The sequence below is a fragment of the Cetorhinus maximus genome, chromosome 11 (genome assembly GCF_964194155.1).
Source record: "Cetorhinus maximus chromosome 11, sCetMax3.hap1.1, whole genome shotgun sequence".
In the NCBI taxonomy this organism is placed as follows: Eukaryota; Metazoa; Chordata; class Chondrichthyes; order Lamniformes; family Cetorhinidae; genus Cetorhinus; species Cetorhinus maximus.
In genome coordinates, this window is record NC_135889.1 from 84,461,782 (window position 1) to 84,486,656 (window position 24,875).

The following is a 24,875-nucleotide window of genomic DNA, read 5'->3' on the forward strand; positions in this document are numbered from 1 at the left end:
ATGGAACAGGTCATTTGGTCCAGCGTTAGATCAAAAAAGGGAAACCTAAAGTGACTTGCCCCTTTTAGAGATGATCATTTTCTGATTTTCATTGTAGGACCGAAAACAATGGCGACAATATAGGCTGGGTGTCCTGGCTACTATGCATGAAGCCTGCAATGATTACGCGGGTACTGTCCATTTGAATTTACATCTTCACTGCATTGAAAAATGCAGAATAATTTAACGTGTCATGTTTAATTCATCCGCGATGAAATAAATCCAAATATTGGAAAATATTTCAGATCAGAGAAAACACTGAGAAGTGGCGTTCGATGAGGTTGGGTTATGAATGAGAAAAACCTCCTCTTCTGGGCAGTGACCGCAGTGCAATGTGAATATGATTGTATGATCGACAGAGCCACAAGCCAATCACTGGCTACGGGAAAGGTAGCAAGGAAGTTACAACATCTGCAACGATTTCAACCTCGCCGTGTAGATCTAGAAACACCCTGAAAAGGTCAGGTGAAACTCAACTATTCCTAAATTGTCTGGTATAACAACACTGACATGCCTGATCGCAAGAAGATCTGCATCGTTGGATCCGGCAACTGGTATGTTGGACACTCGTTAAATTTGTTCCTTTTGGATGTTGTTAGTGTTGTCCCGTTTAAAAGGGAGGATGCTTGGTTCTTCACTCCAGCATCTGGTGATTGCTAATTGTAGAATGTAAATCCGTTACTACCCCGAGCAGTTTGGAACACGGATACCTTCAGCGCTGCCAGAAAATTCAACAGGCTTCAACAGGGAACACCAAGAAAAGAAATAATATTTTCTCTAGTCACTGGTAACAGCTAAACGATATTAGATCATGAATTGTATACACTGCTACTGACGAATCTTCATTAGTGACGATCCAGTCATTAAATTTTAATCCCAATTTCCTGACATTGTACCTCGATTCTCATATGGGCATTTTTAAAAAAAAAAAATCTTTTTTTTTAGTATGTTTGAAAAACGTTATCCCAATGTTGACGAGGGGTCTGTCTGGACACAGGAGATAAGGAGAAACTGTTTCCATTTGGTAGTAGGGTTGAGAACCAGAGGACACCAGTTTAAGGTGAATGGCAAAAGAAAGCGAAGGTGGCATGAGGAAAAACTTTTTTATACAGAGGATTAGGGTCTGGAATGCACTGCCAGAGAATGTGGTGATGCCAGATTCAATAGTGGCTTTTGAAAGGGTGTTGGATAATTATCTGAAGAGAAAAAAGTGCAGGACTACATGCAAAAGGCAGGGGAGTGTGACTAGCTGAGTTGCCCTTACAGAGAGCTGGCATGGACACAAAGGGCTGAACACCCTTCCTCCGTGCTGCGATCATTTTATGATTGTATTCTATAACACCATTATTTATGTTATAACGTCACTGGCCCCAAATTTCCATGTTTTTAATCCAGGGCAGGGCCTAAAATAGGAACAGTCACATTTTCTGACCAGAAAAATCAGTTTCCTACATCGCAACAGTGACTATGCTTCAAAAGTATGTCATTGGCTGTAAAACACTTTGGGACATCTGGTGGTCATGAAAAGTGTTAAATTAAATGCAAGTCTTTCTTTTGCAAACCCCTCTCCTAACTATACTTCAGTTCTGTTGAAGGGTCGTGTGGACCCGAAACGTTGACTCTTTTCTTCTCCACCGATGCTGCCAGACCTGCCGAGTTTTTCCAGGTAATTCTGTTTTTGTTTTCTTTTGCAAAAGCTGTTTCTGCCAGTTTGCTGGCCCAAAATAAAACTGCTGAGATTAATGATTATTATTTGGTCACCAGGTCCTTGCGCACTTGATTTACATACATTTAGATGAGGGACAGTGGTGCTGGTGTCTTGAATTTTCAGGAGTTATGCTCACATTATGCCAAATTAGATGAAGAAACACAAGCCACACCAGGATATCTGTGACTGGTGCAAGTGAGGACCTTTTGAGCCTGAATACTGTTGAAGGTTTATGCACCAATTACTGCAACTGGGAATTAATTTTTTCAATGTCTTACTTTTATTTTGAGCCTTGACACCATTGTACTTGCCCCTGATTGCCAGGAGGATTATGAGAACACTGGAACTCTCTCTTACAGAGAGAGGGACAAATGTGGGATTGTCTTTGCATGCCATTGCCATGCAACAGAGAATGTAGGAAAACTGCGTGAGGCAAAATTTATCTTCAACTAGTAGCCTCGCTCCCTTTCATGAGGCAATAAGAGAGCTGTGGTGAAGGTTAAAACCAAACTCATCCTTCGTGGCCCTGAGCCAATTCAGACAGGCAAGGGATGCCTGTTTAGTATTGCGCAGGATATTTGGCAAATGACTGACATAAGTGCTGGAGGATCCATACAGTTTAGTCTCACCACAAAGCATGAATAATATAGTGCCACCCAATTTTACGGGATTGCTGGCTTTCCCAAGGTACAGCTTGCAGTAGAAGACATCTACATTCTTTACGGCCAGAATTTTTAGCTCAGCATGCGGGCACGTGCCTGACACGTCTGAGCGTGAAATAAAGTGTGTTGACGTCGGCCAAGCGTGCTAACGTCAACACGCACTTTCGCGATATTTTGGTAGGTGGGCGCGTGATGAAGACAGAGGCGCACCTGCTATTAATTTAGTGGCCAGTTAAGGCCCTTGAGACACCAATTGTCTTGGACTTTACGTAGCCTATGTGATTTTCAGGCTGTTGCACAGGCTAAACAGGCAGGCAGGGCAGGCCACAATTTCATAAAACTCATCCACGGGCGGGATAAGAGGGGTCAGTGGGTTTGTAAATGCGAGTAGTTTGTAGTTTAGGATATAACTTGCTGCTGGTTGCTTGTGTGAACAGGACATCTTCATTTTGCTTCAGAGCTGCTTTGACAGAAATAAGAGGCTTCAGTTCAGGACTCAGTGTTGTTTTCCAGGCCCCCAGAGGACTCTTGCCACTTGGGGCATTCCAGGTTTCAAGACAGTCTTCCCTTACCCTGGTAACGGGGATTGTGGTCTCCACTGGAGGCACATCCTCTGAGGAAAAAGAGAGAGCCAGAAGGGGGAGGATGCCAGGTGTCCCTATTCACCCACCAGGGGAGCGATCTTTGGGAGGAGAGGCACAGGCACAAGGGGCGCAGGGCCAACAAGAAGTCCAAGGTGGAAGGTGCCGCAGAAGACGCCCCTATCCTGCTGCCAGGGTTTACAGGCTACAATGCAGCTACCTCAGTATGTCTAAGGTGCAGTGCCGAAGGAGGCTCCGTCTCTCAAGGGAGACAGTGACCTCCATTTGTCAGAGGATCGGCCCTGAGATCAGCTCCGATTGTGTGGGTGGACACCCCATGCCAGTGGCGCTGAAGGTCACGGTTGCCCTCAACTTCTATGCCTCCGGCTTCTTCGAGGGCTCAGTGGTGGAACTGTTTGGAGTCTCCCAATCAGCTGTCCACAGTTGCGTCAAGCTGGTGACAGACACTCTGTTCAGGCATGCATTGACTTTCATTCACTATAGTACGGATGAGGCCAGCCAGGCAGAGCGAGCCAGAGGCTTTGCAGCGATTGCTGGGTTTCCCCCATCCAGGGTGCAATCGAATGCACACGACCATCAAGGTGCCATGGGTGAGCTGGGTGCCTTCGTCAACAGGAAGGGATTCTATTCCATGAACATGCAGATAGTGTGTGATCACAAGATGCAGATTCTGCAAGTCTGTGCAAGGTACCCTGGCAGCTCCCATGACGCTTACATCCTGAGACACTCCCAGGTGCTGGGGCTCTTCAGTGCTCTACCCCGACTGGATGGATGGCTGCTGGGTGACAAGGGCAATCCCTTCAAAAAGTGCCTCTCCGCCACCCAAGAACAGAGGCCAAGCAGCGGTACAACTGGAGCCACGCCTCCACAAGGGCTGTGGTAGAGAGAACTATTGGTCTTCTCAAGATGCGCTTCCGATGTCTGGACCGTTTAGGGGGCGCATTCCATTACCCCCCAGATTGTGTGTCACTGATAATGGTTGCATGCTGTGCTCTACGCAATCTGGCACTGGAAAGGGGGGATGCAGTGTAGGAAGAAGATCTTGACGCAGCTACACAGGCAACAGACGATGAGTCCAGTAGTGAGTCCAAGGATGAGCACGGTCAGGAGAACGCTGAGGGCACAGACACTGACCTGGGCAACCTCCATGGAGCAGGAATACGCAGGACACTTTGATCCAATGCTCCCTCGGCTAGCCTACCAAATAAGAGCCACCACCACATGCCAGGGTTGCAGGCTCCATACTCGATCCCTGACAGGATCAGTTCCTTGGTCAACAACATAAACTTTATTGAAATGGCACATAGTGTAAAGAGAAACACGTCCATCATAACATCATGGCTTACCCGGCACCTGCAGAACGAATGAAGCATCCAGAGGCCAATTGCACAAAAACACACTTAATTAACTGATGCCTGGCAAACGTTATACAAATTAACATTGACGGGTGTTTTCCATCACACCAATAAACACTGAACGGAAAAATGGGGGAAACAAATATCAGGCCATGTTGTGATTAAGGTGCTTTAAGTTTTCACTTGGGGTTGCTACGTCTTGGTGCTCCTCTTTCACTGGCACCGGCATTGGAGACAGCCTGCTCACTCTGCTGTCCTGTTGGCTTTGATAATTTTGGCGGACGTCCTCTGGCCTGTGGAGCCTGTGCTGGCCCCGCCTGGGAGGGAGTGACCAGTGCAATGCCTGGCATCTCCCCAGTCATAGCAGCCTCATCGGATGCCACAGTCACTGGCAGAGGGGCGGAGGAGCTGCTGCCTCGTCTGGAGCGCCCTGAGAGGAAGCTGCAGAGACAACAGGCAGCTCGTGCGCCAACATGAGGTCACTCTGGGCCTTCCTGCTCACCATTGATAAACGGGCACCTAGCTGGGATACTGGGTGTCCAATCTATCTCCCACACTGACACTGACCACCTGAGGACATTGCCAGTGTGAGGGCTTGCAGGTCAGAGCGCACCCCCAGGAACCCCTGATTCAGTTCTTGGAGGAGTCTCTTCATGAGAGTCACCACTCTCTCCATGGAGGAGGCATTGTGCTCAGCCATGAGGATCAACGCATTGCTCACGCTCTGCAAGGACTTCTCCATGACGGTGACCATGGCACGCATTCCCTCATGTATCTCTGCCAGATCCTCCCGCACACCCTGCTGGAGGTCCAGCATCTGCTACCTCATGGATGACTGCAGAGGACATCATCAGCCATCGATTGAGCATTGTCTTGGTTCTCAGCAGTCCTCTGACTGCTGGTGCCCTGGGCACTCTCTGCCTTCACCTGCACCTCAAGCAAGCGTGAAGTGCCCTCACCAATGTGCACCATGATAGTAGCCGGCGATCTAATGCCCACCAAGGTGCTGGTATCTGTGCTGGTGCCTGCTTGAGAGAGCGGGTGTGATGCAGGTGCGTTCTGATCAGTGTGGTCCTCAGGGGTCAGGCCCCTCATCCCAAAGGGCTGCTGGTGAGCTTAAAAGTAAGAACAAGGACATGTCATTAGTTGAAGTCATCATACTGTTACTGTGCATGTCTGGCAGCCTCATGAGACAGAGATATGCATCAGGGTGCCCTAGTCTTTCCATTAACAATGGGGATTCCAGGTTTGAGGCTCACATCAATATAGAGACTACACTGGAATGGTTGCAATTACCGACATTCTCACCTCAGCACACTGCACTCTTACCTCCCTGTTGCACCCCAACCTCACCGTGGCCGCTTGACCTAGGTGTATGCACCTCTTCAGCTCCAGGGCCTCCTGCTCATACCAAGTGAGGATTAGTCGGTGTTATGGAATGTTTTCCCCTGAAAGGACAGAGGAGCATTGATTAGTAGCGCCATTGCAGCCTGGCCAACCCCACCTGAGGAAGACCTCACAGGGCTCAGCCAATTCGTGACCCTGGAGCCGCAAGGCACTTGTCCAAGCAGCTAGAGCTCACCCCCTTGCGCAGATGCTGCCTCATTGACATTTGGCACTCACACTCTAACACCCCTGAGGTCCACAGAGGGGATGGGCAGCTCTTAACCGCTCTGCAAAGTGACCCATGGCAACACGGTACCACCCTTCCCTTTCGCAGGGGATCGTTGAAGCGCTTCCGGCACTGTTCCCATGTGCGCCTCACCACATCGTGGCTGCTAACCCTGGATGCCATCTCCACCCAGGCCTTTTTGGTGAGGTGGGAGGTCGGTTTGGGTGGGGTGGGGGGGGGGGGGGGGGGGGGGGGGGGGCTCCTCCTCCCATCCCTGGGGACAAGCATTTCTCTCCCCGCTGCCACCTCCTCCAGGAGGGCAGCGAGGCACTCATCGGAGAAACGCGAGGCCAAATGCCCCTCCGACCTGCCCTCCTGCCTGTGTTGTCCGCCCGTAACACTGTCCACCACGACTTCCACGGTGGGCTCAGGGATGATTGCTCTCAAGAGGCTCATTAATGAGCCTAACCTGCGTCGGGCCCATCCCTCCAGCCACTAAATGCAGGACAGTTTTCCCACCGCTGGGAACTGGACACAGTGCCCCCATGCCCTACCATCATGCCTGCTCCAGAGGGCTCCATTAAATTCCACACATGAACTCTGTTCCCTTTTTAATAGTGGAAATCTAGAATCCCAACAAGCTATTGAGGCTAGATAATTTGAAAATTAAAAAATAACTATGATTGCTGGATTTTCATAGGAATGGATATTAAGGGTTGTGGAAAATTAGGTGAGTAAATGGAGTTGAGATGGAGATCAACTGTGATTTAATTGAATGGTGGAACAGCTTGAGAAGCTGAATTTTTTTTATTTGTTCGTTCATGGGATGTGGGCATCACTGGCTAGGCCAGCATTTATTGCCCATTCCTAATTGCCCTTGTTTAGAGGGCATTTAAGAGTCAGCTGCATTGTTGTGGGTTTGGAGTCACATGTAAGCCAGACCAGGTAAGGACGACAGATTTCCTTCCCTAAAGGACATTAGAGAACCAGATGGGCTTTTACGACAGTCGACAATGGTTTCATGGTCATCATCAGACTTTTAATTCCAGATTTTTAGTGAATTCAGATTTCACCATCTGCCATGGCGGATTCAAACCCAGGTTCCCAGAGCATTACGCTGGGTCTCTGGATTACCAGCCCAGTGACAATACCACTAGGCTACCGCCATCCCCCATAGGCCTCATTCTGTTCCGATGTTCCTATCGGGTCTTGAAAATTCCGGAAGGTATCAGTCCACATCCCAGCCTGGATCTGAAAGCTGTTGAATCTCTTTTTAGCTGCTCCCAGAGTTGCAGTTTGTGCTTCCAAGGAGGATGTGTTACTGGCTGGTCCCGGGTCTTAGTTGCAGGGTGGTGTAGGGCTTTGGGGAAGAGGGTGTCAGGGGAAGCTGGTTATTGCAGATTCCAATGAAACCTCCACACGTTCCATTGGTCTGCAACAAAATAAAGCTTCCCGAATGTTGCCACAGAGGATGCTTGTAGAGTTATGGGTGTCAGTTGCTGCACATTTGCAGAGACTCATTTTAGAGTCTCAATATCCTTCTTTTCAATCAATTGGTAGGGAAGATATTTTTGATAGGACTGTCACAATATATAACTCACTTCTTTCTGTCTCTTTCAGGGGTTCTGCTGTTGCCATGATTATTGGCAAAAATGTAGCAAAGTCAAACCATTTTGACCCTATTGTGAAAATGTGGGTTTATGAAGAAATGATAAATGGTAGAAAACTCACAGATATAATAAACACAGACCACGAAAATGTTAAGTACTTGCCAGGTTATAAGCTTCCAGAAAATGTGGTAAGTCAAAGTTCAAGAAACACTGCACAAAAATTATAAGATTTTACTTGCCATTTTGTAGCCTGCATGGTATTGTGGTCTTCTCTGATATACTCTCAATATTACCTTTTTAAAGACTTCACAATGACTTCTTAAAAAAAGGATCTTGCTAAAACATTGAACTTCAAGGCGGATATGTTTACATAAAATTGCTTTTTTAAATCTTAGGATACAACATATCAGTAAATCACAAAACAAATGTTTTATTGCTATGGTAGTTGTGATAGTCATTAAAATCATAATAATAATCAGGCATATAGCTTTGGTATTCAAAAGGCACTTTGTGCTGTATGGTACACAACATAAGTAAGATGGTACCATTTCAAGTTAAGTCAAATGACTGTCAATTTCTGATTAACAGAAAAATCCCCGATTTTAAGCTAAGAAAAGTTTACATCGTAATGCCAAGTTATGTGTGATTTAGGAGTAAGATTTAAATTTCAAGGTTGCTTTGTTTAGAAAAAGTTACTATATTCATACAAATTGTGAAAATTGTATTTATGAATAAGAAGCTAAGAAAATGGTGGAAGGGAAATGTGTGTTGTAATCAGTTGCTCGTATAACACATAGAGTTAGATGGACTCATAAATGGGAGTTTCTTAACTTTGCCCTCGTTCAAAATTTACCAAAGTCTACTTGCAGTTCCACATCAGTTTTCGTGCAAAATGTTCCATTTCCTTTTAACAGATAAGATTAAGTAGAAACAAAATGCAACTTTGGACTTTTAAATTAGATTTTAAGATTAGCTATGTTATGAAAACTTATTATATTTTTGTATGAAGTTTAACCAATGTTTATTTTGTGATTTTTAAGTAATGGGGCCCCAAGTGTAACATTTAAAATCCTGTTGGGGTGGTTTTAACCCTGCCAGCCTGATGGAAACTTGTAAAGTTCATCATAGGATTAAATGGAATATAGGCTCAGAATTTACTGACAACACAAAAGTAGGGAGTTAGGGAAATAATGAACAACTATGAAATACTTCAGGTTATCAGAATAAGCAGAGCTTTGAAAGATACAACTTAATGTGGATATGTGTAAGGTAGTAGATTTTGAGAAAAAATATATATGAAATGAGTCTATAGAATCAAAGGGCAGAATTTTACAATTCGCCGCCAGCAGGTTTGCAGGTGTGGCCCATAAAATTCCGTGGGTGCCCTACCTGCAGCCTATCCGCCTACCCCCGACCTGACAGCAATCGAGGCCCTTAAGTGACCACTTAAGGGCCGAGTGCTGCCTGACTGAAATTTTTAGATCCATGCATGGAGGCCCCCCACCCAGGGCCTCCTTTTCTGGTCCTGTCGAGAGATCCTCAGACTTACCTGCCTCCTGGGCTCCCGGCACGTTGTTCTGTGGCCACCGTTCCCAGTGGTACTGCTGGGACTAGAGAACTGCCAGCCAATCAGATTGGGCAGCAACTCTCTGCGGGGTGGGACTTCCTTCCCAGATGGGGGTGAAAAGCCCGCTTCCAGCCATATAACGTTTCAGAGCATTAAATGATTGCGGGGCAGCTGGCAGGAGCCAGGACGTGTTCCCTGCCAACTTCTTCAGTAGCTGGGCGGGAAACACCATCATCCAAAAAATTCTGCCCATAGAACAATAAAGCACATTTGGCCCATCATATCTATACCAGCTCTTGGGTAGAGTATTCAATGAGTTCCACTCCTTTGTACTTCCCCTTTGGCCCTGCAATTTTTCCCTTCAAGTATTTATCTAATTCCCCTTTAGAAGTTACTATGGAATCTGCTTCCACCATCCATTCGGCCAGTGCATTCCAGGATCACAATAATTCACTGTGTTAAAAATTTCTGTGACACCTGATAAACCTTTTTTCTGGCTGTTAAAAACATGTATTAATAACATCTTTGTGGGAAAAAAAAACTGTTATATTCTAGTGACAGGCAGAAATGGAGTTGTATACCTAATGGAAAGACACTGAAGGGTATAGATGACAGAGACCCCCAAAGTTCAGGTACATAATCCGCAAAAAAGTGTGAATGTTGGTCGATTAAGCCATAAAATAAGTCAATAACATTTAGGGTTTATAAATCAGTAACGCAGAATACATGAGTAAGGAAGCAATGATAAATTTATACTAAATATTGTTTAGGCAACAGTTAGAATCATCCGTTTAGTTTGAGATCTATATGCACTGGGTTTCAAATATCACAGTTAGAGCGTTGGGCACCGAAATACAAAAAAAACATTCAAATCACTGAGCGTGTACTGTGTAGATTCATCGGGATGATCCCAGGATGCAAAACTATAGCTATGAGGAGGGATGAGGTACTGTGTCTAATTCTACTAGTTCAAAGAAAGCTATGAGGAGATTTAGTAGAATTTTTAAAAAAGTACATAGCTGGTTTTGATAGTGGATAGGAAATTATTATTTCTTCTGGAAGAGGCATTAGTGACAAAAGGTTACCAATTTTAAATTATTACTAAGAAAGGAGAGTGGTTTGGAGAAATGTGCTTACACCAGGGTTGTTGGAGCATGAAATGTTTTGCTGAAGGGTGTGGTTGAGGCATTTTTAGAGACGACTGGATAAACATTTGGAGCAGGTGAAAATACAGGGTTAGGGGAAGAGAGCAGGGCAGTGGAATTCGTCTTGGATTGCTCTAGAAAACAGCTCGTGCACACATGACGGGTCAAATAGCAACTTGTGCTATAAATATCAGTGGTTCTTTTGCCCGTCTTTGCTTTGCAAATATACATTGTATTGAGGAGGTAGAATTTCTGATAGCAGTGCTCTTCCAAGATCTTGTGAGATTATATTGGTATTTTTGAATTTTAGCAGGCTGGTACTGTCTATTTAATACGAACAGAATGTGTAATGGTTATCTGCCTTGCGGGGATCTCTCAGACTGCAAGACTAACCCTTTTAACTAACTGCATTCCAGAATGCATGTAATAGGTCTTCCACCATATTAGATGTTAGCTTGATTGATGGTTTACTCACAGGTTTATACCTATACTTTTCAAATTCTTTTTGGTAAAGTCCAACAATATAAATAACTTCCAACTTGTTGAATCATTTTTGGCACTCAGTTTGCAAATTATTTCCTATTTTATAGATCGCTGTGCCAAACATCACTGAAGCTTCAGATGGAGCAGATATATTTGTCTTTGTTTTACCCCATCAGTTTATTGGGTCACTTTGTGATAAAATGAAAAATCATGTGAAGGCTGATGCAATTGGAATTTCACTGATAAAGGTAAAGTTTGAGAATTCAATGAATACAAAAGATCTTGGATTTATTTTTGTAACAGACCTGTGCTGCTGATTTATTTTTTTACTTCATTACTCTTTTTCAAATGTAATTTAGAATTTGTTGTCTTTGCACTTTCAGACTGTTACATCTGTTTCTTTCTTCATAGCTGTAGAAATGAGACATTTACAACAGATCTTTTCTAAAATAGTCACTGGGATTGATACAGGAAGTGTTTACAGCAAGAACATTATTTCATGGTTTCTTAATGTGTGGCTTATATCTGAGTGTTAACAAGAAGGATCTATTATACTAGTATTTTTAAGAAACTGAAAATGATTTGAATCATGTACTTTAATACTATTCTATTGCATTATTTCCAGTGCTGCCATACTTTATAATTTGCCACTCTTAATCATATTTTGTTTTATTGATGTATAATGTCTAAGAAACTATTTGTGAATTACTTCCTGCTGGACCTGCTGAAGTAGTTTTTTTTTCAGATGTAAGTACAGAAACAAAAGGCACCACCAATTTAACAGGCACTGCCACTGCTATGTTAATTATTAAGCTTTTACCTTTGGACGAAGTCTTGTTCATAATTATCTGAGATAACAAGTCTTGGTCATTTTTCCTTGTGACATGACTGAAACCCTATTTATCACAATGTGACTATGTACTATCTTGAAAAAAATTGCTTTGCGTTCCAGTTCTAGGTGTGGTTTCAAAAAAATCTAGGGGTGGAATTTGGTTTCGACTGGTTTCGTGGTGGGCGGGAGTGGAAAATTTTCCCCTCGCCACTTTCACAATGGGATTATGGCAGCTCGGCTTCCCCGCTGTTTCATATCGGGAATTCCATTTGTATGCATTAGCATGTCATGAATACTCATTAAAAACGCAACTTGCCAGAATCACATTCCCCTCCCAATTATGTGCCACGCCAGTGGCAAATTAGACCGGTCTAAATCACAATCAGATATAAGTGGTGTGCAGCTGTCCACCCTCATTTCACTTGAGACTTTGAGGTGAGTGCAACATTCAAAGTCTGTCTGCAACAGCGCTGCTCCAGTTCCTCAGCAATGCCAGTGTTAGCCCAGACTGGTGGGGGTGTATGGTGGGGCTGCCTCGAGTGTTGAGCTGGGCTGCTCATCGTGCTGTATCAGATGTTGACTGAGCTGCTCATGGTGGCTGCCTGTGCGCTCAACGGAGATCAGCACAGCTTGGTGTGAGCAGAACATGGTCATAGTCTCATAGTCGGGGGTGTCTGACTTGGTACTGGGCTGCAGATGGGATGGTCATTGTCAGGGGAGGTATCTGTAGCCTGTAAATGGGGATGACGTAATAAAGGGAAAGGGGTACTCAAAACTCTCCTGGCGGGCTTGTGCCGGGGGGGGGGGGTCACCTTTGTATGTGACCATGCATACAGCCTCAAGATGGGGAGATGTGAAGTCCGCATGGGACATGGGTACATTGACAACGATGGGTTCGGGGGTAGGGGCAGGAATGTCCACTACAATGACAGTGGGATCCAGGGTTACTGGGGGCGGCTGCAGAATAACCGGAGGAAGTTCAACCTGCACATTGTGAGGCTCCAGGAAGATTAGGGGGACTCGAACTCTGACAGAGGGTCAAAGTTGGTCTCAAAGTAAAAATGCAGCACCACCATCTTGAGACCCTGAAGTTATGATACAGTTTAAAATCAAAACTGGAAAAGAATCTGCAAGGGAGGAGCCTGAGGCAGTGTAGGAGGAGCCCACAGCTGGACTCAGGGGCCCCAGTAGGAGGCACCCTCACACTGCTCAGTGTAACAACATGGAAATGGAGTCTGAGCTGACAGAACTCAGGAAGAGTTTATTGAGAAGGTGCAATTGGAGCCACTGAAAGTTGGAGCGCTTTAATGTGAGACTGCAGGAGTCATTGGGTTCACACTGAAGTTGATCAATTTGAGTATTAACAGAGAGGAATGTGAGAATGGAAGATGCGGCCAACCATGAAGGGAGCACAGCTGCTGGATATCTGCAAGATGACCAATGAAAGCCTCTAAGGTGCTTTCCGCAATTGGCATGGCTTCCAGTCATTCCAAAAGTGCAGGTTAGGCACAAAAAATATGCCAGATCGGACATTGTAGGAGTGCATTAGGTAGGGTTGAAATATCCAGGGTGCACTCAAGCCTCTTCCAACCTCTCTGAGATTAAGATGTCAAGTAGCTGGGGTGTCATCTTGGTCACTTAGATCTGTGAGGTATGCCTCAGCTGGAATGCTGGATCCGGGAAAGGCAAATAGTGCAAATCCATCTCTAGGGCATGATAGTGGCTTTCTATTCTCGATTGGAAGATCTACTTTGGTTGTCCATTACTCTTTATTCTGCTGGCTCTATCTGTCCACAAGGAGAAGGAGGATTGCATAATGGATCCTGCGCTCAATGCTGCCTTCTTGATGGCTGTGATCAGATTGAAGAGGAAGAGAAGAAGGACCCAGCGCCACCTAGCGCAATTGCGAGAAGCCCAGCCTGAGGACCATGGTCCAGGGGATGAGGATGAGGATGAGGATGAGGAGGTCAGACCCATCCCATGGAGGCGGCTTGCATGATCAAGTGTCTACTGAAGACGCTGTTCTTATCTGGAGATGAGCACGAGAATGCCATGCACTTATACATTTGTCAAGATATGTGGTGGTTCATATCTGTCACATTCTGTGGGAGGAGCTAACACCACATGGACCAGGAGGACATCCCCTGCCAGTGCCCCTGAAGGTCACAGCCACACTTAGTTGTTTTGCCACCGATTTGTTCCAGGGTTCCACAGGGGACCAATGTGGCATTTCTCAGTGCTCAGCACATAAATGTATCAAGGAGGTGACAGATGCCCTCTACCGTAAGGCTCATCATTGTGTGAAGTTCACACTGGATGAAGCTAGTCACTGCCATCAAGAAGGCAGCATTGAGCGCAGGATCCATTATGCAATCCTCCTTCTCCCTGTGGACAGACAGAGCCAACAGATTAAAGAGTAATGGACAACTATAGTAGATCTTCCAATCAAGAATAGAAAGCCACTATCATTCCCCTAGAGATGGATTTGCACTACTCGCCTTTCCCAGCTCCAGCATTCCAGCTGAGGCATACCTCACAGATCTAAGTGACCAAGATGACACCCCAGCTACTTGACAGCTAGCCAGGCTGCCATATTCCTGGGTTTCGCTGCAATCTCTGACTTCCCTAGAGTACAGGGTGTGATCGATTGCACACAAGTGTCTTTAAGAGCTCCATGACAGCAGCCCCTGATGTTCCTTAACAGGAAAGGGTTCCACTCAGTAAATGTTCAGCTGTGTGCGATCATCAGAAGCACATCATGCATGTTTGTGTCAGGCACCTTGGGAGTTCCCATGACTCATACACCCTGAGGCACTTAGTAAGTGGCGTGTAAGCGGCACTTACAGACCAGTTGCTTGGTGATAAGGGGTACCCGCTGAAACGTTGGCTCGTGACTCCCGTGCGTTGACCTCAAAGTGCAGGGAGGAAAGATACAACATGGCTAAGCGGTGCATAATTTGACAAGATCCATCATAGAGCAGACCATTGACATCCTGAAGATGTGCTTCCGATGCTTGGATTGTTCAGGTGGGGCTCTGCAGTACTCTCCAGAGAGGGTGTCCCACATCATTGTAGTCTGTTGCGCCCTGTAAAACTTGGTGCTTCAAAGGGGAGATCATTTGCCAGCGGGCGTAATGGAGGAGGCTGAGAACTCCTTGGACAATGAAGAACTGCAAGGGCAGGAACCTGAAGAGGATGATGGTGGGGAGCTTCCTTGTGAGGATACAATTGAAGCCACAAGATGTGAAAGACGTGGCCATGACACACTCACAGTCACAAGGTTCCAGGAGGAGTAAAGTGCAGGCCAGGGTACCTAAAGCCATTTCTTCTGTCCATTAATGGCATCCCAGTGATCTGAAAGGCCTTTACAAACACTGACATCGAGAGCAATGTCAGCATTGGGCCTTGGATCTCCACCCTCATGTTTCACCAGGCTCTAATCTTTAGAAAGGTCAAAGCTGTACGCAGCCGCTCTATGAAGTGAAAGGCAGCGCACCAGCACAAAGCCTGCGTCAAGTGGACTCGATGCACCCGTGGCCTCTTGAATAAGAGGCTTGTTGCTGCCACAGAGATGCACACATGACTGGAGAGACCATCATGGCTACAGGCACAAACAATGAAGACAACTATTTGATAATGAGGCAACATAAGTGGTAACCCTTCAATGCAATTGAGTACACATAACTGCATGGTGTCTTTGAATTAATATCACTTCCTAACACAATTTTCAGTCATAAAGAGGTTGACACATCTCCCTGATATTAGACAAGGGGTGAGTAACTAACATGAGTCAGCTGGACGTCACATGAATGTGAGACTCACAAAGGGAGGCAATCATGGAGTGGGAGCTTGGGTCACCCTCACAATAAGAAGTCACATAAATACACATGCAGGATGCATTCAGATGATGACACCATTGTCATAAACAGCAAATGTATTTACAAAGCTGCTTGATATATACAGTGAGTGAACACCCATGACCCAAAAGTGATATCAAGGTTTCTTAATCTTTCTAACCCTACTGCTACGTCTTGGTGCATCCCCGATATCCGCAGCAGAGGTGGAGGCAGCCTGCTGACTGCTACGCCCTGTTGTCTTTGATGACCTTGGAGGGCCCTGGCCTCCTTTGGGTCTCCTACTGTGAGGCAGGTGCACCCTCCTCAGCCTGTGGAGATGTAAGTGATGGGGTCAAAGGCAGAGGGGATTGGGATCAGCTGAACACTCGCAGAGTCACTTGGGTGGATGGCCTCAGGGTGTCTAGCTGCTGGTCCTTCTCCCTGTGGTGCCTGACTCTTTGAGGAGAAGGTAGTCTAGGTGCCCTGCCCCACTCTTGCCTAGCCACTGGTGGATCCCAGCAATGCCAATACCAATGGAGCGCAAGTCCAAATGCAAATCCGGCAGAACCTGCTGGATTAAAGTCTCCAAGGCAGCCGCTACCCTTCACATGGAGACCCCGAGGAACCTGCATGTCGGAGCCACGACATCAGACGGATTGCAGACAGACTCCTCCATCCTTCGCTCTAGTCTGTTGACAGCCCCTTGCAACTCTGATGTACTGCTGCCTGTCTTTGTATCTCCAGCATGTTTGCGATGGCCACTTCTAGAGACTCATCATCTGACTCAGGCTCAGTGGTGGCTGTTCTCGAGTAGTCCTCCGAGTGCCAGAGACCTGGGCTGTCATTGCCTCTGATTGTTGTGGAGTCATGTCAATTAGGTGTTCCTCAGAATGTGACCCTGAGTCTAATCTAGAACTATGACCCACCAGGGTGTGTGTCTCTGCACAGGTGGAGGGTGTAGGTGAATGCTGTGACAGGTCTTCTTCAAATGGTTCCTCAGCATCCACCTCTGAGATGGCCTGAGGGCTGGGGCTTATGTTGCCTGTGCTGTTCTGTCTGAACCTGCTGCTGTCTGTAAGAGATGGAAGATAGATTTAGCTCATGAACAGGTTAAATACAACATTGCATGTCACTCACTGTGAATGTGAGAATGTGATCAACTCATGGAGGGCTCGTCCGCACTGGCTTGCTGCGAGAGGCCAATCTCACCTTCGTCACAGGAGTGACCTCTGTCCATGCCCGCCAACGGCGGCATTCTCCTCAAATTTGGAGAGCTCTTGGATGTTGGTTGCCCCTCCTCCAGTCTGGGATCTCTCCCTCCTGTTCTAGGCAAGCTTGGCCTGCATGAAGACAAATGGATGGGATGTGATGAGAAGGGATGGAGCAGAGGTTGGGAAGCATGCCTGCTGTACGTGCTGAACTCCCACACCCCAGGCCCCTCCCCCCTGCCGCCCCAAGTAGGGCTGAAGATTGTGCAGGATGATAGATGATTTGCTGGTGAATAGGCTTTCAATGCTGATATTCTCCCCCACTAATATTGTGTGAGATCCCTAAGATGTGTGACACTTTGAGCGCATGATGCCATTGTGAGAGTGAGAGTTTGGAGTGAGCTGAACGTTGACTTACCCTGGCGGTGTGGATCAGATCATTCATCTTCTTCCTGCACTGGACAGCATTTCTCTGGCAGTTGCCCGTGGAGCAGACCTCCTTCGAGACCGCTTCCCAGGCCAGCCAGGTGAGATTGGTGGACCTCCTGGATCCATCCCTGGGAAAAAGGACCTCCTGGTGCTGGCGGACTTATCTAGTTAAAGCCTCCAGGGGCCGTGACTAAATCTTAGCGCACTCTACTTATTCCTCGGGACCATCTCCGGAACTTCCAACCATACAGCTGGGCTGCAAAGAGTAATGCCTGTGTTTGGTTGGGATTTAATTATGGCTCCAGGAATTCGGCCCCATGAGGGTGCGGCAGACGGATCACCCCGCCACGTGATTCAGCGAGCAGCTCGCCAGTGCATAATTAATGAGGTTTCAAGCGGAAGATCAGGCATGGGAACCCAACCTGCCAATCAGCGGGATACTCACCTCTAATCCCGCCTGTCACTGCACCTAGTCTCTGGAGTGGAAAATTCCAACCTGCATTTTCCTCTATGCTCTGCTTCAATAAGATGTTCAAGTTCATTTTCTTAATCCCATACTTAAATGTATTTGCAGTACTACTCTGTACAAAGTAATACGATACGGTAGCTTATTTGTATATTTAAACCTAATGGCTAATTTAGTGTTAGAAACTACACTATTGAATATTAGTACAGGAAGTAATGAGAAGCGCTTCTTATATCAATCATTTTAAAACTTCCCCAAATCGGACACTTTTGATGATGTAGCAGGTTAATTGCTAATTTTGCACTTATGAGGGTGTGAAAAAGAAATGGAGACTTTGAGAAAAACATAGGACAAGTGTCCCTAATTTAAAAAAACCCTTTTGTATTCAGAAGACTCAATGCAGTTTTATTCCTTGGAACAATTTTTGCACCAGTGCCGATGTTTTATCTCCTAACGAGGCCTCATTTTCCAAGGTTTTCTTTGTCTATGATGATGCAAGAGTTCAAATGTGCAGTACTCTTTCAGTATTGTATTCAAGTATCCATTTAGATTATGCACTCCAGTCCAGGAATGAGGCAAAAGTGCTAGCAACTGAGCCAAGTTAACACTTGAAGATTAAACCTCTACACAATTAACTCTTGCTGCTCTGGAGAGAACATGACCATGGCTGCAGTGGGTGTGGTGGTGAATTTGTGGGGAAGAGCAGACAGCGGCCCTGAACATGTTCGGGTTTCATTTCATAACTGAACAATATTACATAGTTAATTTTGGAAAACCTAGATGCAGAACTACTTTTGGAGTTCCAGAGAGAAACATCAAAAACTAATTTTTGAATTCACTTACGGCATTGTTACATATAGTGACCGGCATTTCTTCTAGCCTTGCCTTATGGTCTCCATTTAGGTCTGAGATGAGGAGACATTTCTTTTTTCAGAGCATAATAAATGTTTGGAATTCTCAACTCCAGGGAGTTATGGATGTTTAATTCCATTAAGTTGTTAATTCCAATCAAAACTGAGGGCAGAAGATTTGATTTTTGGACACCAAGGGAATCACAGGATATGCTGATAGGGTGGGAAAATGGGGTTGAGGTAGAAGAGCAGCCATACTTTTATTGAATATTGAAGAAGGCTTGAGGAGCTATATGGCTCACATCTGCCCCTATTTCTTATATTATCATGTATGAGTTTAATATTCTTTCTATAAGCTAACAATGTTAAGCTAACCATACTAAAGTTAATTTTTATGTTTAATTCTTTAGGGAATTGATGAAGGTCCTGATGGCCTTAAGTTAATATCACATATAATTCAAGAGAAACTTGGCATTGAAATGTCTGTACTGATGGGTGCCAACATTGCTAAAGAGGTAGCAGATGAAAAATTCTGTGAGACAACAATTGGTAAGAAATGTGACACCATGTGCTCCTGGCATTCTTCCGATTTTTAAAAACTAGATAAGCTTCTAGTTTAGATAATATATAAGCTTCTAGTTTACTTGCATTTTTTCACTCGGCACTAATGGATTCCTAGTTGGATGTTAGCTGCATTACAAAAATTGACATGGAAAATTAGTGATTGAACCTGGAGTCACCCTTAATGTGGCATTCACATCTTCAGTCTCTTCCAATCATAAAGAAATCAAGCAGTAACTGGTTAATTAATCTCAGCCAGTTTCTTTAATTTATATAAAACTGAGACTTTTTTTTCACCATTGTTGCTGACAAAATGGTAAAGATACAGTATATCAAAACAGAAAAAGCTGGAAATACTCAGCAGGTCAGGCAGCATCTGTAGAGGGTAACACCTGCACCCTCCCCTCCACTACTTCCACTGGCTCAAAACATATTACCTTTCTATCTTTGTTCAGTTCTAATGAAAGGTCATCCACCTGAAACATTAACTGTGCTTCTCTCCATGGATGCTGCCTGACCTGCTGAATATTTCCAGCATTTTCTGTTTTCAGTTCAGATTTCCAGCATCCGTAGTATTTTGCTTTTGGATTGGTGTTGTAATGGTAAGAGTATAATCTGGTTACTCTGTTTTATTTATCGCCAAAAGGTGATATTATAAAACCTCAAATTTTCTGTGCAAATGAGTGTTTCATTCATAATGCTTACATATAATTTTATTGCTTTGAAAATGAAGAACAAAGTGCATACAAAGAAATTTAGTAAACAAGAACTAAGCTAACATGCTGTTGCAGATGTGGTGTAATCATGTTGCAATGTAAGGTCTGTAGAAATGCTTAGCAAGGCTTTGTAAACAACCTCCAGGCTCTGCATGGATCTGATACTTTTACTATTCTTTTTTATGTCTGTTGCTAGGATCCAAAAATAAAACTCATGGAGAGACCCTCAAGGAGCTGATGCAGACCCCAAATTTCAGAATTACTGTAGTAGCGGAATGTGACACAGTGGAATTATGTGGAGCATTGAAAGCAAGTGACTGACAAATTTTAAGCAATAAATCTGGATTATAGATTGGAAATATGCATAAAAAAGCTGTATTTTACTACTTGGTTTCCTGTAGATCTTGAGATCGTTAAATTTTTTGAAATATTCATACATTTTACACCAGGATTTTCTTTATTTTCTTCTAATTGTGTTTAGATAAATCCATTTTTACATAATTTTCCAGAAGTTGACTTTATACCTTACAACAACATGTATTCATATGGCACCTTTAATACAATGAAGTTCTGTAAAGCAGAATTTGATACCCAGCCACATAAGGTGATATACAGGGTAAGGGCAGATGCCCAAGAGCTTAGGCAAAGAAATAAGTTTTAATGAGTGTCTTAGAAGAGGAATGAGAGGTGGAGAAGCGGAGATGTTTAGGGAGGGAATTCCAGAGCTTAGGGCCAAGACAGCTAAAGGCTAAGCTACCAATCATGAAGCAAGTAAAACTGGAGATGTTTAAGAGGCCAGAATTAGATAAACACAGCTATCTTGAAGGTTGTGGATTTGGAGGAGATTACAGAAATCGTGAGGGGAGAGGCCATGGAGGGATTTGAAAACTAGGATGAAAATTTGAAAATAGAGGCATTGCTTAAACAGAGCCTAATGTAGGTCAGCAAATGCTAAAATATTGGGTGAATAGATTTCGTGCAAGTAAGGACACAGGCGGAAGAGTTTTGGATGATCTCAAATTTATGATGTGGGAGGCCAGCCAGGAGGGCATTGAAATAATTGAGTCTAGAAGTAACAAGGAAAGAGGGTTTCAACAGCAGAGAAGCTAATCCAAGGGTGAGCTGGGCAATGTTACGGAGGGGGAATAGGTGGTCTTAGTTGTGGCATGGATATTTGATTGTAAGTTCATCTCGGGGTCAGATAAAACACCAAGATTTCAAACAGTCTAGTTCAGCCTCAGACGAATGTCAGGAAGAAGAAAGGAGTCGGTAGCTGAGGAGTTTGTAGCCAGGAAGGAATACAATAGCTTTGGTCTTTACGTTAACTTTTAACCCAAATCTTTAATAGAGACATTACTGCTGGCAGTAACTGCTTTTCCGACTTTTGTCTAGGAACCCAATGCAAATATTAATGCCTCAGAGAACTTCATAAATGCTGACATGTTCTGACCTCCTCTGATCTAACTTCTAACAGACTATTAGCTACCAAAGAAAATCAGTGCACTCATCGGAGAAAGTATTTTTATTTAACATCCCTGTAAGTTAATAAATAGAAAATCTGATCACTTCTTGTCAGAAATCCTGGGTCTTCCTAAAAGACTCAGAAATCATAGTTTGAAAACTTAAATAGATAGACAAGAGATCTGAAGTCTTTTTAAAGCCTCACTAAATTCCATATTTCACACTTGATTTGTGTTGTTTCATATATTATTGATTCCATATGAAGTATGAATTTCAGCCTGAACTTTTCCAATACCTACTTTGTATTTTAACCTCAATTTTATTAACTGTTTTACTTCCTAGAATATTGTGGCTGTTGGTGCTGGATTCTGTGATGGGCTTGGTTATGGTGACAATACTAAAGCTGCTGTTATCCGCTTGGGATTGATGGAAATGTTATCTTTTGCCAAATTATTTTGTAAAGGACCAGTTACATCAGCCACCTTCCTGGAGAGTTGCGGAGTTGCTGATCTTGTTACAACTTGCTATGGAGGGCGCAACAGAAAAGTAGCAGAAGCATTTGTGAAAACTGGAAAAGTAAGGGTTATTTTAACTCAGTTATGACAATGCTTTTTTCTTTAATATTTTATGCCGTTGAGTAGTGCATTTATAGACATTGAAGAAATAATTCTCATTTTAATGTTTTGTTTTTCATGAAAAAGTCACATATTAATGAGTAGAAAGATAAAACTCTCAATTTCATAACAAAACAGTAATACACCCCACTCTAAATATAACACAATTCTTGGAAGTCAAGCATTTATTGATTTACAAGGTTAAGTACAACATAAGTCCCATGAAATGTAATCAAAAAGGTCAGAATTCAATATCCAATCTCAAACTGTACAAAAATAAGAGAGTTCAATGAATAGAAAAATAGGTCTTTCTGTTTGTTGCGAGAGGGAGACTGACCCTAGATTGTATTTTGGATGACCCATGTCACTCTAATTTTTGGTAATGTCACATCTAGATATACACCACTGTTATTGCACAATGTAATAGCCACTAATTGTGATTTTGCTGAATAATTGGAATACAGGCCAGAGTCATACCTTAGATGTTCATAGTCTTTCACCTATGTTTTATCCAGTCCATTGAGGAGTTGGAAAAAGAGTTGCTGAATGGGCAGAAGTTGCAAGGTCCTCAGACTTCAGCTGAAGTTTACAAAATACTTGCACAGAAGAACTTAGTGAACGAGTAAGTATTTTTGATGAGTAAATAAGTTGGCTTATTTACCTATAATTTTAATGAATGTGTCAGTGCATCATTGATTGTGTAATAATATAAAAATTGCATTTATATAATGCTTTTAATGTAGTATCATGTCCCATGGTGCTTCATAGAAGTGTTGTTAAATAAAATTTGCACCATGTCACATAAGGAGGTATTGAGGCCAGTGACAAAAAACTGACTGGATTATTAGTTCAGTGAAATAATTACTATGCTACTGTATCCATTCTACAGTAAAATATATGAAAATCTATGATTAGCACTAATGTGTGTGTGCGTTTTTGTAAAAGTGCATAGCCTCTACTTGCTACTTCAAGTTTGGGGATAAGGGTCCCATCCCATATTAAATTACTTCATACCAACCTTTATAATTTTTGTTTTTACAGATTTCCACTATTTGCTGCAGTTTATCAAATCTGCTATGAGTGTAGACCAGTCAGTGACTTCATCACATGCCTTCAGAACCACCCAGAACATATGTAACTTGAACCAACTCCTGCAAGTCCATGTTATAATCGCAATCTTTTTCAATTTTTTGCAGCCAAAGTATAGAAACAGGTTATTTCAGTAGCCTTATTTTAAAGTTATCATTTTGATAAGGTGATCTTTTAATAGGCTTTTTTGTGAAACTTAATGAAAATCGATTTCCATATTCCACAATAATTCTTCATTTTAATTAGGGAAATGTAGCTTTTATATGTGCTTATGAAAACTCGTTGCAAGCTCTAGAATGCTTATTGATGTTTCAACATCTTCAATCATTCCCTACTTTTATAAATGCAATTTTTCAGCAAGTTTCTTCTGTTGCCTTAACTTTTATATTAATAAATGCTGGCCTTAGATCATGAAGCAAATGTTGGTCATCCAGTTCTGTTTCATTCAGCAATGAGTGTTGACTCTAACTGAAGATTTTAGGGTTATGGGAATTGACTGCACATGGTAGCCCTTGGTTCAATAAAATGGACTGATTAAAGATAATGTTTACATTGAAGACAAATTTGAATTTTATGCCTAGGAAATATTTTAGTGTATTTGTTTTCAAAAATATAACTTGCTCATTGTCATGCTTGGCTTCACACAAATGAAGCACTAGAATCTTTAAAAAACATACTGCAATTACAGTAAGTGTTTACAGAGACTTGTGTGCATAGAAAAACACTAACTTTTAAAAATAAACCAGTCCAATAGTCAACATAGAAATGTTGTGGTTAGGTAAATATGATGAGATATTAATAGTGGAGAAAATCCAACTTTGCTTTGAATGTGATGTAAAAACTGGATAATTTTGTAACTAATTATATTTCAATCACAATAAAATATTTGTAATAATAATGGTCTTGTAGCTTTTTAAGTATATGTTAGTGCTGAAGCACTTAAATAATTTGACTCCACAGTACTGATCAGTTTATTGCAACATCACAAAGCCTATTTCTCATGTAATATTACAAAGTTTCAGAAGATTATGATCCATTAGTAGACCATTTGGCTCATCAACTCCCCTACTGTTTGTCCATTTAAGCCACCTGGTTGCATCTCATTCTCTTTCTTGCTTGCCCTCCTTTTGGATATTTCACTCTTTCAAACAGCTATTTAAGCCCTTTAGAATAATTTATGAATTCAAGAATGATTTGGATGACACTATCATCTACTCTATGATTTGTAACTTTCCCTTTGATGTCAGTATCACCCCAAGTGGTGATTAAATAAAACTGGAACCTTAATTTTTGTATATGTTATTGCTATAATTTTGGAAGATTTAAGAACTGAAAATTTACAGACATTTGATCCTAGTGTAGGTTTCGTGATCAAATGTTGCATTTGTTAAACTCAATATTTACTTTGTCAATTTTCTCATCTAGGTAGAGGTATGCAAACATGATGATCTTGCTAGGCTATGCTGATATATTCTGGAGTTATTTCAGTAAAAACAATGGAAAGCATAGATTGCAGGAAACCACATTGCCAGACGAACACTTTGTGATGTAACCATGACCCTGATACTAGTAATAACAGACACTACAGCAATGCCTTCCTAATTGGTTGCTGAACCTGCTGGTTAACAAGGACAATCAGGTGCCTCTAAATGCAAATATTTCCCATTCTCCCAACATTCAAAATATATATTTTTTTATCTTTCCTACCAAATTGAATAACTTCACAACATTGTATTCCATCTGCCATCTTCTTGCCCAATCACTCAAACTGTCTCCATCCCTCTGCAGCCTCTTTGCATCCTTATCAACACTTACCGTCCCACCTAACTTTGCATCGTCAGCAAACTTTGATACATTAATTGGTCACCTCATCTAAGTCACTGATATAGACTGTAAATAGCTGAGGCCCAAGTACTGATCCTTGCAGTACCCTGGTACAGCCTGCAAACCCAAAAATTTCCAGTTTATTCCCACTCTTCTCTGTCCAATAACCAATCCTCTATCCATGCTAATATATCACTCCCAATCC

The 24,875-nt window shown here is 43.2% G+C and overlaps 1 protein-coding gene across 1 annotated transcript; it reads left to right on the forward strand.

The window, feature by feature from the left end:
• The first annotated feature begins 90 nt into the window (after positions 1-90).
• Positions 91-23,744, forward strand: LOC144686734 (glycerol-3-phosphate dehydrogenase [NAD(+)], cytoplasmic-like). Its single transcript, XM_078552344.1, has 8 exons — positions 91-593; positions 7,599-7,776; positions 10,891-11,031; positions 18,816-18,954; positions 19,879-19,991; positions 21,486-21,719; positions 22,273-22,379; positions 22,799-23,744. Exons 1-8 carry the CDS (start codon positions 550-552, stop codon positions 22,893-22,895), a joined length of 1,053 nt encoding a protein of 350 aa, XP_078408470.1. The 5' UTR covers positions 91-549; the 3' UTR covers positions 22,896-23,744.
• The last annotated feature ends 1,131 nt before the right edge of the window (positions 23,745-24,875 follow it).